At 38.6% G+C, this 19,413-nt stretch overlaps 2 protein-coding genes across 2 annotated transcripts; both read right to left on the reverse strand.

Moving 5' to 3' along the window:
- Nucleotides 1-1,317: 1,317 nt before the first annotated feature.
- Nucleotides 1,318-1,737, reverse strand: LOC121374506. Its single transcript, XM_041501608.1, has one exon. The coding sequence runs from the start codon at nucleotides 1,735-1,737 to the stop codon at nucleotides 1,318-1,320; it is 420 nt and encodes a 139-aa protein (XP_041357542.1).
- Nucleotides 1,738-11,726: 9,989 nt separating this feature from the next.
- LOC121374507 lies at nucleotides 11,727-12,131 on the reverse strand. Its single transcript, XM_041501609.1, has one exon. It carries the CDS (start codon nucleotides 12,129-12,131, stop codon nucleotides 11,727-11,729), a length of 405 nt encoding a protein of 134 aa, XP_041357543.1.
- Between the last annotated feature and the right edge of the window lie 7,282 nt (nucleotides 12,132-19,413).

The raw sequence follows: 19,413 nt of genomic DNA on the forward strand, positions 1-19,413 counted from the left end.
GAAGCGTAACACTGGTTGTTAAAACCCGTGTATGGAAAGACGAGATGGACCGTTTAACAATGGGAAGCCAAACATAAAACTCTCAAGTACAAAGGATGGTGGGACACTGTGACATGACGGTCAAGAGTCCAGCCAAGGAATCCCAGGCGTTATGAGATTAATTGTGGACAGCTTGTGTCACTAATCTGGCCGTGAACGCGCTTGAAAAATAAAAATGGTCAAAACGATGACATAATTATATTTATATACTGAGAGGCATAAATATTCCATCCCCCTTCCCCGATTTGAACAAAACCCTCTTTTTCTTGCAGTTGTCACCAATATGGCATTTCTTCGCCTTTCTTATTCTTCGCATTTCATCTTAATATGATATTTTTATAAGAATATATTCAGTGAAATGCCCATTGCGTTATTTAGGCCTCTCAATATATTAGTAAGAAAAGACTTGAATGTAGCTGATATGTATTAACTCAACGATTCGTTGTTGTCATAAACATTTTTTTTTTAAACATTCTATACTCAACAAAATTAGGCACGAATTTCTTTCTTTTTTTTTCTTTTTTTTAACCCCAGTTTTGTTCCTTTGTAAAGTGTCGACGTTGTGCCATACTTCAAATCAATGATTTAAACAACATAATATTTTAGCTTCATTACTAACCAACGAATAGTGAATCCTAGACGAATGTTCGTTTCGGTACCTTTCATAAATGAAAAATGCACGGTGTATAAGAATTTTGCCTATGTTAGTAAAACAATATTAATAAGTCATAAGTGTGATATCCCCTTTCTAAGATACAAATTGACAGTTAACGTTAAAGTTTGTTTTATTTAATGACACCACCTAAAAACATTGATTTATTAATCATCGGCTACGAGTCGATGTCAAACATTTGGTAATTTTGACATATAGTCTTAGAGAGGAGACCTGATACATTTTCCCATTAGTAGCAAGGGATCTTTCTTCTTCTTCTTCTTTTCGTTCGCTTGTTGACTACACGTCGAGGCCAGCAGTGACTATGAACGGTACTGTTCTCTGTAGATTACTTCTTGTGTCATACAGCTTCTTCCGGAGAGTTGTTTAAGTTGTCCAGGTAGTCTCCCTCAGCTGCTGTAGGTTTATGCAGTCTTGGATGACATGTTGGGTCGTCTGTTCTGCTTCTCCACAGGAGCACATGGTTCAGCATGTTGTGTCCAGTCCTTAGTCGGAAAATGATGACCTGTTCCTGACGGGACAGCAGGTAATAGTTTGGGAGGTCTATAGTATAGAGATTTAATATGGGATTTCATCTCTTCGTATGTCACCCAGTTATCCTCCTGTTATTTAGCTACATCCAGTTTTGCCAGTCTGTCTGCATTTTCATTTCCTGGTATGCCACAGTGAGCAGGGATCCATTGTAACACGACTTGGATGACACTGTTGATAGGATGTAGGGCTTCTGACAGTCTGTCAAGCTTGTTGCTTTCAAGAGCCTGGAGGGCAGAGAGAGCACCAGTCAGGAAGACGACATGTGAGCAGTTCTCCTCTGTGGTGCTGATGATGTGGGCAGCATGAATGAGAGCCTCAACCTCTGCGGCATAGTTTGTGCAGTGTTTCCCTGTAAGAAAATGTGCCTCCTCCCGGTAGCTACTAGGGTCCATGATGTATATTCCAGCCCCTCCGTTTTCCAATGCATTTGTTGCAGATCCATCAGTATATACCTGTGCCCATGATGTCTCTGGGTACTGTTCATCAATCATGGCCAGTGTCAGGGCTCGTTTGTATGGTCCACTGTGTTCCTCTCCAGGGGTGAGGTGTTGGACCACTATGCAGATCTTTACATTGTCCAATTATGGTTCCCATGGTGGGATGCAACTGACCGTACTAACTTGATGGATTTTATCTGGGAGTTGTCCCTTATGTTGCCTCAGGAGTGATTTTCTCTGTTTATGAAAGCTAGTTCTTTTGAGTTGCAGGGATAGTCATTCATTCTCTTGTTCATTGAGTGTTGTGGCAAAGACTGAACTTAGTGGCTTGTATCATGAGTTTGGAGTCCCGGCGTTTGCTGAGGGGTACGATGCCAGTGAACTGTTCCATTTTCTCAATGGGGGTTGACCTCATTGCTCCAGTTATTATTCTGTGTGCTTGGTTTTGAACCCTGTCTAGTTGTTGTTGATGTGACTTTGCTGCTGTTGACCATGCACTGGATCCGTACTCAGATGTGGTCTGATTGCTTCTTGGTAGACTTTTTTCAGTATGTTATGATCAGCTAGTTTTCTCATTATGGCAAGGTTTCTTCGAGCTTTGGCCTCGGCTTTCTCCACTTGTGGTTTCCAGGTCTGTCTCTTGTCAAAAGTGACTCCCAGGTATGCCTGTTGGTCCTCATACTGGAGAGGCGTGTCAACAAGTTTGAGGTTGCCTGCCTTCTGCTTTGTGGCTAGTGAGAAACGAGTGGCAGCTGACTTGTCTTTGTTGATTGTCATGCACCAGTCTGGAGTCCAAGATGTAACATTGTCAAGGGCAAGCTGCATGCGATATGTTGCTGTTGTTGCATACTCCTCCGAGCACCACAAAACTAGGTCATCTGCATATAGTGCTGATGTATCCCTTTGTGACCGGGTCAATGGTGAAGATGATGAAGAGAGTAGGTGACAGTACTACTCCCTGGGGTATACCCCATGGCGTATGAGTACTTTGCTTTCTGTGTTGGCCATCTACCATTACTCTCGCCCATCAGTTGTGAAGATAAGACTTGGTCCACCGGTACATGTTGCCACATATACCGTTGCAAGGGATCTTTTATAAGCACCAACCCACAGATAGGATGACACATACCACGGCCTTTGATACACCAGTCGTTGTGTACTAGTTCGAGCGAAAAATAAACTAATGGGGCCCACCGTCGGGGATCGATCTAAGACCGACAGTGCGTCATTCGAGCGCTTTACCACTGGGCTATGCCCCGCCCCGAAACATAGATACTGTCAGATGTTATTAGTACCCACATTGCCCCATTCCACGAAGTGATCTTAGCCCTAAGATCACCTTAAATGCGTAACTACCTAATGCACTTAAGGTAATCGTAGCGCTACGGTCGCTTCGTGGAACGGTGCTGGTGAACATATTGCGGTATTGTAACAATATAGTACGCATCACCAGTGTCTTACTGACGTCGTCAATTTCGCATTAAATTTGCACCGATATGTGCATTGATACACACACGTCAGTGTACACACGCGCGCGCGCGCACACACACAAGCCCGTAAGAACCGGGTCATGCCCCACTCCCCACTAGAGGCTGTGACCCACTCACTGGACATTGTGTCCTCCCCACTAGATATAGTTCCTACCGGCCTGACACACACACACACACACACACACACACACACACACACACGCACGCACACACACACTCGCTTGCACCACAGCAGAAAAATGGCTAAATTGACAATTTACACTTTATTATTTGGATCAATAAATCGACAAATTAAATATGCCGCCTATTGGTTGAGATTTGTATTGTCACTCCTACTAGTATAATAAATTGTTTTGCAAAGCGGCCACACTAGCGCAGAGGATTCCGATACCATTCCGCCTCAGCCTAAAATGACCTACCTATTCAAAATTCCGAATTTACGGATTTTCGGACAAATAGGTACCACATCACAATACGCTGTGTTGTTGCTGTACACGTGGCAACAACATAGGTCTTAGCTAACAATTTACATAAAACATATAAATGTCGATCCATATTTTTTGTTTTGAAAGTTTTGTTTTGTTCACGACACCACTAGAGCACATTGATTAATTAATCATCGGTTATTGGATATCAAACATTTGTCAATTCTGACACGTAGACAACAGAGAAAACCCGCTACATTTTTCCTAATGCAACAAGGGATCTTTTATATGCACTTTCCCACAGACAGGAAAGCAATGGTTGGTACATTTTGTTTTGATGATTACACTTCGATAGTTGACTTTTGCATACTAATGTCAATTTATATGCTGCTAATGGAAAATGTAGCGGGTTTCCTCTGAATTACCAAATGTCTGACATCCAATAGCCGATCATTTATTAATCAATGTGCTCTAGTGGTGTCGTTAAACAAAACAAACTTTAACTAATAATAAGCTAATATTTTGAAAGTTTGGTGTTCTTTGTCAATTATTCATCAATTTATGTATATGGCATATTGTTATTTGGATGGGAGGGATTTAACTGTCGGTTGGGCGCTCACTTGAAGTGCTGGGGTCCAGGAACGAATACCATCGGTGACCCATTTGATTTTTTCCTGCCAACCAGTGCCCCACATCTGGTATATCAAAGGTGGTGATATGTGCTGTCCTGTGGACATCTGCACTACATATATCTATAGACATGCGCAGATGTGTTGCATGCCAGGACAGCATGTTTGAACTAAAATTATAACTGTGCGTTACATATTTTCAGCACGAAAACTGTAAAACAAACTGCACTACCACTAGCCTATTAACAATTGTACAGGGCCGTAGCTAGCATGGGGGCAAGGAGGGCAGTTGCCCCACCAGAAAAAATTCGGAAAGCATTATAGAAACTGAAAGAAAAGGAGTAGCTACGGCCCTATTGTATACATATATCAGACATGCGCAGATGTGTTGCGTTCCAGGACAACGTATACTAAAACGCAAAAGAAACGCAGGTTCTCATTAAATTGGATATAAAATATTAAAAAAACAAAACGAAATGAAGATTTCAACATTTATTTTGGAGCTACACCAATTCGGCACACATTGGTGTTGGACATTTTTGATTGAATTCCTTTTTGGCTATTGTTTCATGTCATAAAGTAGGGTGGGGGTCCATGTTAAAAATGTGAAAGAGACGACCTGTAGCATTGTCAAAGTCAGTATCGCGTGTGACCACCCTGGGCATTCAAACAGGCAGTGCAACGTCTCCTCATTGAGTTGACAAGCCGTTGAAAGAATGCCTGAGGGAGTGAGTTCCATTCATGGACCAATGCTGCCTCCAGCGCCTGCGTATTCTGAGGTTGTCCGCGAGCCTGAAGGCGACGTCCGATTTCATCCCAGACGTGTTCGATAGGCGCCATGTCCGGTGATAAGGCTGGCCACGGCAACGTTGGGATGTTGTGCTGAGCCAGCAACGCCTGTGTTGCCCTGGCAGTGTGCGGCCTGGCATTGTCTTGCTGCAGCAAGCGCACACGTGGGTGAGCGGCAAAGAAGGGAACGACGTGATTGTTGATGACGTCATTTTGGTACACGGCGGCATTAACGCGTTGTCTGAACACATGAAGTTGTGTTCTGTGGTTGAATGAGAACCCACCCCACACCATCACACTACCCCCGCCCCATCGGTCGGCCTGCAGAACGCAGCAGTCGGAGTAACGTTCATGTCGACGTCGCCATACTCGGATTCGGCCATCAGCGTTGGAAAGATTGTAACGGCTCTCATCAGTAAACAGAACTTGTTGCCACTGGCCACGTCGCCATCTTTGATGTTGTTGCGCCCACTGTTGACGTTGTTGGCGGTGCCGAGGGGTCAATATTGGTCCCACATAAGGACGGCGGTTACGGAGTCCTGCTGCCCTCAGACGGCGTCGGACGGTATCGGCGGACACTGGACCACGTGGACCACGCACCTGGTGAGCGGTGTTAGCTGCTGGCAGCATCCGATTCCTAAGGTGGGTCACCCGGATGTACCGGTCTAGGGCTGCGGTTGTCACCCTCGGGCGGCCGGTGCGTGGTCGATCGTTCACAGATCCAGTGATTTGGTGACGTTGAGAAAGGCGTGCGATTGTCGAAACATGACATCCCAATTGTCTGGCTACAGCAGTACGGGTCTGTCCGGCTTGCAACATCCCGATGGCCATCCCTCACTGGAGTTGCGTCAGTCGCGGCATTTTTAAAATGTGATTCTGTTGTCTGTCACTACTCAAATTGAATTTATGCGATTAAATCCAGGTGTGTAGGCTTTATAAGCATTTCAATGAGTGTGTTTGCACTGGATTCATGATACGGATGATCCAGCACGTGCAAACAACGTGTTTTGAGAATTCGTGACGTCACACAGGTAATGAAATTGACACGCAGGTGGGACTGCGGTGTGGGTGTGTGCCATGTCCTTTAACACAGTTGAGGTTCAATTCCACCAAAGATACTGCTTTACAAAGTGCAATTCTTTCGCATTTTCAGGACCTGCGTTTCTTTTGCGTTTTAGTATATTTGAACTTAAATTATAACTGTGGTTTACATATTTTCAACACGACGTCCTCGACACAACTTAAAGAAAAAGGATAATCAGACACTTAAACAATTACCCAGGACATACAAACAGATTTACAAACAAAGAAACAAAACATCAAGGACAATAACAAGGAAATAATTTAACGTGCACATTCAGAGAAAGTTGTGGTAAAAATAAGTTAGTTTGTTTTGTTTAACGACACCACTAGAGAACATTGATTTATTATTCATCGGCTACTAGATGTCAAACATTTTTGTTAATTCTGATGTGTAATCTTAGAGGAAACCGGCTACATTTGTTCCATTAGCAACAAGGGAACTTTTATAAGTACCATCCCACAAACAAGCTGGCACATACCACGGCCTTTGCAATACAGTCCTAAAAATAGCCCAATGGGCCTACCGTCGGGGGTCAATCCTAGACCGACCGCGTATCAGGTTATCTATCTATCTATCTATCTATCTATCTATCTATCTATCTATCTATCTATCTATCTATCTATCTATCTATCTATATCTATATCTATATATATGAATGAATGAATGAATGAATGCTTAACGACACCCCAGCACGAACAATACATCGGCTATTGGGTGTCAAACCATGGTAATGGGAAAAACAAAGTGATGATCAACATCAATACGAAAATTCAACAGTTAAATAAAAACACAGTGTAAAGGACTGTGTAAAAATACAAATATCTATATCGATAGATAGATAGATAGATAGATTATATATAGATATAGATATAGATATAGATATAGATATAGATATATCTATATCTATCTATATCTATATACATACACACATGTATAGATAATTTGCGAAACAGACATGGACTCAGTCTTTTACGGTTATTCTACTGGAAACGCCACAACCAACTGCTTTCTTTCGAGGTAATTTTTCGAACCAATCTTCTTGTCACATAACAGTATGCGTCATAGGCTGTTAACTAGAGATATGGGGCGCACTTTGGTTGAGACAGAGGAACCTTGATTTATTAATTGCATAATATAGATATGAATATATACAAAACAGCTCTTGGAATACTTATTCCACAAGTACAAAAGCCTTAAAGGCGCTCTGTCACGGACGTTTGACCTAATTAATGACCTAACAAAGTATTATCTGAAAATATACACATTTGATTTGTCGCTAAAAGTACTTTATTTAACCATCTACATAACTACCACAACCCACTAATTGCTGATATTTTGTAAAAATAACTGAATTATGTCGACGGTCCATAATTCAGGAAAAAATAACGGCTTTTTGGAGCGAAGTGGTGTGACGTATTATTTTTGTAGTCACGTGATGGCCAACCCACGAATAACCGCAGTGTCAAAACGATTTGCCAAGCTGTGTAACGAGAACGCTTGGCCGTCCTCTGTGGCGTAGGATATATCGAAAGAAAAACAATGAAAATAAGTTATTAAAAATATATAAACATGTACTGAATGATAATAAGCTTATACATTAATTTATTTTAGTAACAGAAGCATTTTAAACGGCGACGATCCTGACTAGTTAGGCCATTACATGTAGAGGTCAATTTATCGTTTGTTGTACGCGGAAAAATCTAAACACCGCATTCATTTTTCACTTTGTCAAATTTATTATTATGCAAAATATGCCATAACCCCATGGGTAATTACAGATGGCCTGGGATAGGAATTATTAATTTTTTTAAAGAATACTGTGAACTAGACGGTGTTTATATACGATGTATATGGCGTCCGCTAACGAGGGCTGACTATAAACACAGCAAAATGTATATAGTCGGTAAATAAGTATTTGATTGATCCATACTACCGAACCACTTGAAACAGGAGGAATACATACTAAGTACAAACAGTGCGTGGTCTGAACAGGGAAATGGGGAAATTTTTTGGGTATGGTGCTATGAAATTAAATATTTACAATGTGTTTGCTGAATACAACAGCAGTCGATAGGGGGTATAGGGGGCCTCTCCCAGAAATAAAATGGGTTAGGGTTAAGAAAGTCATACAGTAATAATAAATTGTCATTAATTATGTGAAAAGGTTAACTTAAAAAAATTAAATCTGCAATAAAATTTGTGTATCGCGCCATACCCATTTTACCCTCTGGCAGAAACTCTGCTACCATATATGAATAGCGTAATATTGCTCCTGCAGAACTATAATAATAATAATAATAATAGTACGAATGAATGAATACATATGTAACAGCATTATGTTTGTTCCCAAAAAGACGACAAACAGCTGCAGGTTCAGGACAATGACATTTTATTTAACATCGGACACAATGTATTTTTTTTTAAACGCTGAAACGATCGAAACAATGAATTAAAATACAATAAGAATAGAATACATGACATTAGAATAATAAATACATACATACAACAATTGACACATGACATTTCCTAGACTGTCGTAGATAGTAATATGTGATCGAATCACGTATTATTTATATATGGTTCTTATGGTTCCTACTAAACAATACATCACAATACCCATGACATAACACCATATGTTAATACTTTAAACAATTATACAATCCATACTTTACTAACACATTCACTACTAATGTTTAACACATTCATTAACACACTCACGTACATTACAACGTCATAAAATATACACATATAGCAATGCATGTATATACCAAGTGTGTGTAGCTAAGGTTGTAACACCTGGCCGGTAACCGACACATGCATTCAAAAATAGAGATTTAAATAAAATAATAAAACACTCTAAGTATCGTACAAACTCTATAATCAAAATTACATAATTATATTAATCGAAATAATAGCAATAGCATAAAATAAACTATCTCTTCTGAGATAATACAAACTGTGCAAACATCTTGCTCTCAGTTAGCTATCGCACCATAATTAATTTAACGTTAAAACCCATTAGTATTAGCGCATCCCCCAAATGAAAAATGTTGATCGACATTTTTCATTTTCAAAAAAAGTGTATGCTGGCCCCTTAGCCCCCTCCCACCCGCGTACGGTTGGTACGCTCATGAACATGTTAAAAATTATAGACAGCCCCTAATTAATAACTATGATTCAATAACAGTACTAACAGTTTAGCTAATTCCGCAAATCGGTACGGTTAGTGACTTAAATATGTCGGCATTCTCAAAAGTATTATTATTATTATTATTTTAAATGATATATTAGCCACGAACTGTATTACATACAGCAGGCCGTTTAATCGTAAACAACTGAAAGCAAATTGCGAGTGCGTCACCAACTACACTTGAAGTGGTGACCAATCACTATTGGTATAGTAACGGTATAGCTGAGAAACTTGTTAAATACTTGCAGATAATATATATACGGGAGGGGGCATAAGCCATATTTTTACGTTCGGAATTTGATAACTGCAAATTAGATGTACATTAAAGAGGTCAATGAGGTAAATTTTATTGACATGACATTGTATTCAACGTACTAGTAAACAAATAAACAGGGCTTCATTTTCTAGTAACGCAGGACATTATGTTGTATATTGAGCGAAAATAATTGTGCCACAATATTTTTTGTGGGTGCACGCACATACCCATCTCCTTGCACAAGCAATTTGTTTTTTGTGAAACATTTTTCGGGGGAACTTGTTTCGCTCCCTCACCGTAAACTTCCCTTGTCTCAGTGCAGACCCCCCTCCCCATGCTCAAATCCCTGCACACGCGTCTGCAGTGGTACTGTGTACGGAGCTCCGTAAAAACCCCCACCCCAAAACAAACAAACAAACAACAAATTAAACAAAATATAACTCGCTCCACCCCCACCCCCTCCTTCCCCAAAAAGTTAAAATAAAAATAAAATAAATAATAATAATAGTCGCTTGCTCAATCACCTACTTAAGCAAATTTTATTTTCTGTCCCCCCCCCCCCCCCCCCCGATAAATGTCCGGGGGAGCGTGCCACCCCCTGTAAACGTTGCTCACCTCAGTCTAGACCCCCTTGCTAAAATTCCTGCACACGCGCCCGCAGTGGTTCTGTGTACAATAGCTCCGTCAAAAAACAAAACCCCCACAATAATAATACAAAAAAAAACAAAAAAACAAAACACACAAATAATAATAATAATAAACAAAAATCGTGTTTATATGTTGCAATTATTTATTATTTTATTTCAGCGTATTCGCCGTTGTTTTGTTTTTTTGTCAAGAAATAATATTTTTAAAAATATTTTAAAGTCTTCTCGGTTTTGTCATACGTTTTAGACTCCTGATAAAAAGAGTTCCAATTTTTAAGCTGCTCACAGGTTATCATTGGATCATTTTTAAGCTGCTCACAGGTTGTCATGGGATTCCCTCAATCGTGGTTCAATTAAAATGTTTTGGGTGATACAATAGCGAGATTTGGTATTCCAAATTAATGTAATTGTCATTTATAATCCATATTTAGAGAAATAAGGCCCACTAAATCTGTGATTGAGCGCCTTTAAGAATAAGATTACAAGGTGCAGGCTTTCGACTTCCGCTGAATCACGTTTTATAACATTAGCTAGTAGTCAACTGCACCGTATATGGTACGATTGGTGACATAATATGCATTTGCCCTCAAACTAGTGACCTGCATATCTCTAAGACTTGCATTTATCATAGTTTGACACCAAATAACTGATGTATTGTCCGTGCTGGGGTGTCGTTAAATCAATCTCAATATCTCAGTCTCTCTCTCAATCTCTCTCTCAATCTCTCTCTCTCTCTCTCTCTCTCTCTCTCTCTCTCTCTCTCTCTCTCTCTCTCATTGTTTAGTGGTTGATGCAATGAATTTTACTCTTTCCAACTGAGGTGTGCATTTTCATGGGTTATACGTTTAAAGCGGTACTATAATATTTAACCAACACCTTCCAGCCTTAAAACCAAATGACAAGTTATTTATAAAATAATAAATCAACAATTTAAGAAAACATTTATATCTATAATACAAAAACAATCCGAATTTCAGAATGATCGTGTAACACAACACAATTACACACGTGTTTCAAAATTGTCATTGCATTTTCTTCCATATATAATTATAGGTATTGCACATCTGTATATCAGTATGGTATGAAACGGTCATCAGTTCACCTGGCAAGTCTTTTAGTTCAAAGTGAAGACATGTATGTAATATATGTTAAGCCAGTCTGTGCCTCGGGCTACTGTACGAAGCGACTTACACCCATCCATTATAACGGTATAACATACGTCACTGTTATCTTGCATACTTGATCAATATCTTCTCAAAAAGTCTTCGTCCGACGACAGCAACACACACATGATATGACTTAGAAATCATATGTCAAATATTGTCCTCGCATAAAACAAACTGTTATGATATCCTACAAAACTTTTAAATAGCAGGGGTTGTTTTTTTCATGTATTAAAAAACAAATATGTACGTTGTCGCCAGTCCTCCATTATGGAAACTTGGAAACTAAATACTAAAAAGTTTTAAATAAATCAGTAATTCGCTGGACTTGGGCCTACTCATATTATAGTAGGGACGGACTTAGGCCTAATCATATTAAAGTCGGGACGGCTACGTCAGGTCCTACCTGGCCACCAATGCGACTGGCAAAGTTCTTAACACCACTAAGACACGAAACTTCCGAATTGACGTCCGAAAATCCACATATCAACACGTTGTTGCTCTTATGAGCAACGAATATGTCCGTAGTTGTTTTTCCAATTAATGTGTTTTCATCCACCACGAAACAACTGTACCTGGCATCTTCCACGAACAGGGCGAAGATGTTGTTGGTCGGGCTCGAGAGAGTCAGACATTTGACGATATCCCTGGCCTCTAACCCTAGTATATTTATACCAGTCGTCCCGGCTAATTTGTCACCGTTCAAGTCAAAAATGGCTGCTTTCTTGAGTTTTCCTTCAGCGGTTAGGCTGTTGACTATCTCATTCCACGTCATGAGTTCTAACATAACTTTCCAAACGCACGGCAGAAATGATTCAGCGAAGTATGTTCTGCATCCACCCAGTGTCAATATAAGTGTAATTACAAATAGTTTACCCTGCGTGAGAGAAATTAACCAGTTGTTTTCGTCCTATTGTTTTATCCTTGTACTTACTGCATTGCAGAACAATAGCCAAGTGGAACAATAGTCACGATTTGTCCGAGAAAATGTTGAGTAATCAGCTTTCTGCGCTATGGTGATTACCATACAATCTTGGTTAAGTTTTTCTTTTCTGTAGTCCGTGAAAAAAAAGGTTTTCACGGAAGTTGACGATAATATTTGTCACGGAAGTTACCGATTTAGTTTTAACGCAAGTGGACGAGTTTATTTATAACTTCAGTCGTACATAATAAAGCATTTCGTAACGTCGCAGCATTATAAATAATCAAATAATTAATAAGATTTGACCTAGAGATAAAACTTAAAAGAATGTCAGTGAAAGTTAGTTTTACTTCCCAAAGGCTACTGCTGCAGACTAGTGTTCATCGGAAACGTTCGACCTTTTCCGTAGTTTTAAAGTACTGCACGGTATGTACATGACCCCCAACCGATCGTTTGCACACAGCAAGCAAACAATCGGCAGACGCATTCATTCGCCATACAGTGGTGCACTCAGTGAGTCCCACGCAAATACTCCAGGAAGAAGCCAACGATGATGTATTTATAGACTACCTATTATTATATAGACCTACAATATACACGCAGTTGATGCTGATACCGAGGTGATTACCTTTACTGTTTTGTACAGAATGCACTGGAAGTTATTATTACACATGTCAGGACGTCCAAAAACAAGCTGGAATTTCCAAAACTAATAATTTAAACAATATGTTATAAATAGTATTAACAGTTAAAGAGACATTCCCGAGTTTGCTGCATTGTAAGATGTTTCCGACTAATAAAATATTTCTACGATTAACCTTGCATATTAAATATATTTTCTTGTTTAGAATATCAGTGTCTGTATATTCAATGTGTTTCTGGTCGTTTTAATATTTGTAAGAAGCCCAAACTGGATTTTGTCTTCAAATAATTTCATACGAACGAAAAAATCTTTTTTAGGAAATAAAATGAAATTTAACCAAGTACAAATATTAGAAAAAAAAGAAAACTGTTTTATTTAACGACGAACTCAACACATTTTATTTACGGTTATATGGCGTCAGACATATAGTTAAGGACCATACAGATATTTAGAGAGGAAACCCGCTGTCGCCATTTCATGGGCTACTCTTTTCGATTAGCACCAAGGGATCTTTTATATGCACCATTCCACAGACAGGGTAGTACATACCACGGCATTTGATATACACGAATATTAGAAGATTAGAAACACGTTTAATATACAGCCACTAATATTTTATGCAGAAAAATATATTTGATATGTAATTGCAATCGTTAAAAAGTCTCTGTTAGTCGATAATATCCTAAATATTGCAGCAAACTCAGGAATGTCCCTTTAAGGAAGTGCAACAATTGGGAATATTTCACATTGTGCGCACACGCACACGCACACACACGCACACACACACACACCAACTCCCCCCTCCAAAAAAAAAAAACCCCACCCAAACAAACAAACAAACAAACAAACAAAAACAACAAACAAACAAAACCCAAAACTCCCAAACCCCCCAAAAAGAAAAGAAAAGAAGAAAAAAAAAAAAACCCACCTGAGTAAGCGTTTTCAAAGGTTCAGTCGTGATGATAATAAATTGTTAGTGTTAGATTATCAACTGTCACGACGAAGTTGGCCAAATCGCCGATCTCTCGATTTCTACGATTGTCCAGTTGCTAGCATCAGCACTTGCAACTCGATTCTCGTCGAATATAATATCTACGACTGATAAGTTGTTAATTTGAGCACACCAGTCTTAGTTCGGGAGTGGGGAAAATTACAATGAATGCAACTGTTGAGTTGGCCAACTCCGTCGTGACAGTTGACAGTCTGATTCTAGCATTACATCTTGCTTGTTCTGGATGGTAAGCGAAATATGTGAAAATTAATTGAGGTAAAAGGGATCTTTCATCTTTAGTGGGAGACCGGACCCCTGTATCCTTGCTTAGACCCGTCCCACGTTTGCAGATTAATCCATAATTTGTTAATTTATAAATGTGATTTTGACACGGTCAAAAAAAACAAAAAAACTCCCAAGCTGCGACCAACAATTAAAACGGTGAAGTGCTTTATTAAAAATAAATGACTCACTATTCACTGCTATATATACATAATATTCTGCCAGATGTTAAAGTCAGTTTGTTTTGTTTGACGACACCACTAGAGCACATTGATTTATTACTATTCAGCTCTTAGATGTCAAACACTACAACGGGTGCTGGTCAAGTGGGGAGGGGGGCGGGGCGACTTTGCATCAGACGGAACTAGTGTTGAGGGCGTATCCCGACAAGGCGAGCGCCGTAGGCACGAACAGAACAGAACAGAACTTTATTTACTCTCATGGCCCCCATTCGGTAGCATCAGAGGAACATAAATAATAATAATAAGCATACAAATTGTCCAGATGATTTCTAAAACATATATACCACTATACAAACAGATGAGCAGCTAAATATTAAAAACAGTTAAAATTACACATAAGTCAAGAAGCACAAAATTGTTTGTTAATAATTGATATAATTTTACACATTTTTTTAAGAACACTAATACGTTTTGAGCTGAAGAGTTGCTGGAATTTATATATATTTGGTTTATTCACATAGTATTTGTTAAGATATTTAAGACTTTATTGTCTAAATTGTGTGTATATAAATAGATAATGAAATTCATCTCCAACAATATTGCGATTACAAAGCGTACAGTTTCTATTTTCATATAAAATGTTTGTCCACCTCCCCTTTTTAACGGGTAAAAAGTGATTTGAAATTCTAAATCAAAAACATGTTGTGTACATTGTTTTATCCAGAATGTTAAAATATGATTCTAGTTCCAATCTCTTTAAATATTCTATAAGTAGTTCCTTTGCTGGTCGTAAAGATGTCATTTCTCTGTTTGCAGATACAGATCAGAAAGTTTTCTCTTCACTACTTCATTTAACCACTCCACTGATTTAAATGACTGCTGGTCCCAAACGTTATTCAATCCAAGCTGGTAAAATAGACCTCTGATGTTAATTATCCATTTATAGTGCGTAATGAATTGAATAAAATCGTAATACTTTATTTGGTAAGCGTTTACAGATGGTTTTAGACTTTTAGCCGTTAACAGCCGTGCCCAAAATATGCCTCAGTCATCTACATTAATAAATCTGAATTATGGACTCTGTATTCCTTAAGAAATTGTCATTTTGTAATTCCATAGTAGGTGTAAAATTTAGCTTGAAGATTGTAGCCATCATTTCAATCCTGTTTCAAGTCTCATTACCCGAGATAATAAAGTTTATTTTGTTTAACGACACCATTAGAGCACATTGATTTATTAATCATCGGCTACTGGATGTCAAACATATGATAATTTTTACATATAGTCTAAGAAAGGAAACCCGCTACATTTTCCCATTAGTAGCAAGGTATCTTTTATATGCACCATCCCACAGACAGGATAACATATACCACGGCCTTTGTTATACCAGTTGTGGCTGTAACGAAAAATATACCAAATGGCCCACCGACGGGAATCGATCCCAAACCGACCGCGCATCAAGCGAGCGCTTTACTACGCCCCGCCCCCCGAGCAAATAATGCAAATATCTAACATTTTGTACTGGAATTAAATGTAATGGTTATAGCAGACTGGCAGTTTTCATAGTCATACTGAATGCTAAGAGACAACTGAACAATCTTTAAAATTTTATTTTATTTATACTCATTAGACCTACACACATTTAACTTTTATCTAAATAAATCTTAAATATTACAACTATGTGATGATTAATTATGGAACAACATCCTTCTGAAATCGGAAGCATCGTTGTTTTGGTTGGGGTTTGGTTTGTTTGTGTGTTTGTTTTGTTTTGTTGGGTTGTTTTTGGTTTTTTGGGGGGTGGGGTCTTTTCAATGACCCCCCCCCCCCCCCCCCCCCTGAAAACAATGTGGAGAGATTGTTAAAATCACAAAACCTGTCTCATTTTATAGCTAATGGTATGTAGTTTATATGAACCAAATTTCATAATCCATATAGACGGTGTTTGTTTTTTTAGAAAATATATTTTTTTAATTATGCATAATTTTAGCACCGACGAAGCACTGATTTGGACTTGACAGAGAAACAAACAAATAAATAAATGTGTGTAATACTGAATGTAAAAGAGTGTTTTTGGTGTCTAAAAACAATTGCTGCTCGTAACATAAAATAGCATTTTAAAGATTCTTTAGTTTCTATGTACATTATAATTTATGTCCTGAAATATATTACGGACATGATGACAGTCAGCAAAATGATTATTTCTCAAAAACTGCTTGGAATACAGAGTCCATGTGGCTGTTTGGAATATTGGGTACAAATTTTAAGTTAATCTGAGGCTGAGGTGCGTAGGCAACCATAAATATTTCAGATGGATTTACCCTATTAATGTTATTTTGACATACTTGATGTCATAACAGAATATTTATATTCTTAATAGCTTAATTTTTACAAGAGATCTATCCTTTTATATGGATATTCCGCATTATCTTTCCCCATGGAGCGGAACTATCTTTTACGCGGGGGGGGGGGGGGGGGGGGTCGTACGATCCTCCCATGGTTACGGGCTATATATATATGTTAACCCTTATTTGTAACAAATTCCTCTTTCATTGAGAAAGGAATGAAGATCTGCGATTATGCTCCCATGAAACTGTTCTTTGATTTGCGTCAATAATTCTGGGTCGGTTTGGGATAGATCCCCGTCTGTGGGCCAATTGGGCTATATAAAACAATGAAGCAGCAGTTAATCTCTTCAAAAAATAGTTAAAAAACTGAGATTTATAGAGTTATAAATGTTGGATTTCAAGGCAGAGGGTATCATGTGGACCAGTCCACTCTCTTGTAACAGAAGAATATTTACAAATTGGAATTGGTAGGTTGTACATTTTCTCTATGATTGATCTATCTACCTGTGTGTATTTCTCGTTCCAGCCCGTGCACCACGACTGGTATATTATAGGCCGTTGTATGTGCTATCCTGTCTGTGGGATGGTGCATATAAAACATCCCTTGCTACTAATGGAAACAATATTGCGGATTTCCTCTCTGACTGTCAAAATTACCATATGTTTGACATCCAATAGCCGATGGTTAACAAATCAATGTATAATAAAATAATAATTTATTTTAAATTATTCAGGTTGAATCACTTGTTGATTATATGTCTAGTAAACGTCTTCTATTCGCATTTATTTTGTTATTCGGTAATTATTTTCTTGGAATAAAAATACCTTTTACCTTTAAAGGGACACACCCTAGTTACGGCTAGTTGTTAACCATTACGGCGTTGTTTTTCGCTATTAAACTCATTTTTTCACAAATAAAATTGTACTTTACTTACCGTTTATTATTTAGAATATACATTTCCATTCACCTGAAGTGTTTTTTGGTAATCCTGGTGTTTGTAATACCACAAAATGCATTTTTCGTATTTCTGAAAAACGGACGCACGTTTGAGAAAAAACCTTTGAGCAGACAAGGTCTAATCTGTTTTTAGACGGGATTTTTCCATTTCAATGTCACAGACGTTGGTATACCACGTGACCGTTATATCATTTTGGTTCGGTTTGTTTTCTCGTGCACGGTTCGCGCAATCAACATCCGATTTGTTGTTGTTCATTTGTGAGATTTTTCTTCACAGTTCGTGAACATTTTCAGTAACAATAAAGTTCAGACAAGTAAGTATCTCAATACAAAACGTTACAAACCCTTAAAACCAATAATTTTGCTAAGTCCTACGATATCTGGAGAGGGGATACAACCAGGACAGAACAGTTGGAACATGTCCAGGAGAGGTGAAAAGAACGCACCCCAAGTCTGTGAAATTTGTCGTGACGTAGGCATTGTTGTGCTTCGAGCGACATCTACCGGTGACATCAGAATACAAACTTTCAAAATTATTTCAAGCAATTGGGACATGGGGATTCCCATGGTATTTATCGATATAAAACCTGCTTTTCACTCCATTTGATAAAAACGTGATCTAAGTGTGTTACAGGTTTGTAGATTAACCAAATTATAATTTATTTTCGCTGGATGGAACTAGGGTGTGCGGCTTTAAACTCGTCAACTATCTTAATCTAACATATAGCCACTTTTAGTACATTCTATAAATAAATGTTTAAGTTAGTTTTGTTTTCTTTAACGACACTACTAAAACACATTGATTTATTTATCATCGGCTATTGGATGTCAAACATTTGGTAATTCTGACATATAGTCTTAGAGAGGAAACCCGCTACATTTTTCAATTAGTAGCAAAGAATATTTTGTATTCTCTATCCCATAGACAGGATATCATATAGCACGGCCGTTGATATACCAGTCGTGGTGCACTGGCTGGAACGAGAAATAGCCCAATGGGCCTACCGACGGGGATCGATCCTGGAAACGGCACGCTTCTAGCGCTATTATATGACGGGCGAGACGTAGCCCAGTGGTAAAGTGCACACTTGATGCGCACTCGATCTAGGATCGACCTCTGTCGGTGGGCTCAATGGACTATTTCTCGTTTCAATCAGCGCTCCACAACTGCAAAACAAAGGCTGTGGAATGTACTATCCTGTTTGAGAGATGGTGCATATAAAAGTCCACTTGGTGCTAATCGAAACGAGCAGCGCATGGAGTAGCGACAGCTAGTTTTCCCTCTCATTATCTGCGTGTGTCTTAAAGAACTTGAACTAACCATATGTCCGACGCAGAATAACCGCAAAGATTTTTTTTTTTAATGCGTCGTTAAATAAAACATTTCTTTTATTCTCTCAGCACTTCGATCGTGGCTGTATGTTTTGGAGGGTGGGGTGGGGTAGCGTTTTGTTTTGTTCTGTGGGTTTGTGTATGAGTGCGCATATGCGTGAGTGCGCGCATGCATGCATGCGACTGTCTGTGCGTGCATGGGAAACAAATGGAATTCTCACGTGGCACATCTTTTCCAAAGAAACTCAAAAGAATTTGGGTTGTTTTTTGTTTGTGGTTTTTTTTAATGATAATTCATACACATGTAATTATATTTACATCGGAATTGTTTTCTTAAAATGTTATGTGAGTCGGTTTGAGTTTTAAAATTACTAGCATGTTTTTCACACGAGTTTTAAT

This window comes from Gigantopelta aegis, chromosome 6 (genome assembly GCF_016097555.1).
Source record: "Gigantopelta aegis isolate Gae_Host chromosome 6, Gae_host_genome, whole genome shotgun sequence".
NCBI classification, from domain to species: domain Eukaryota; kingdom Metazoa; phylum Mollusca; class Gastropoda; order Neomphalida; family Peltospiridae; genus Gigantopelta; species Gigantopelta aegis.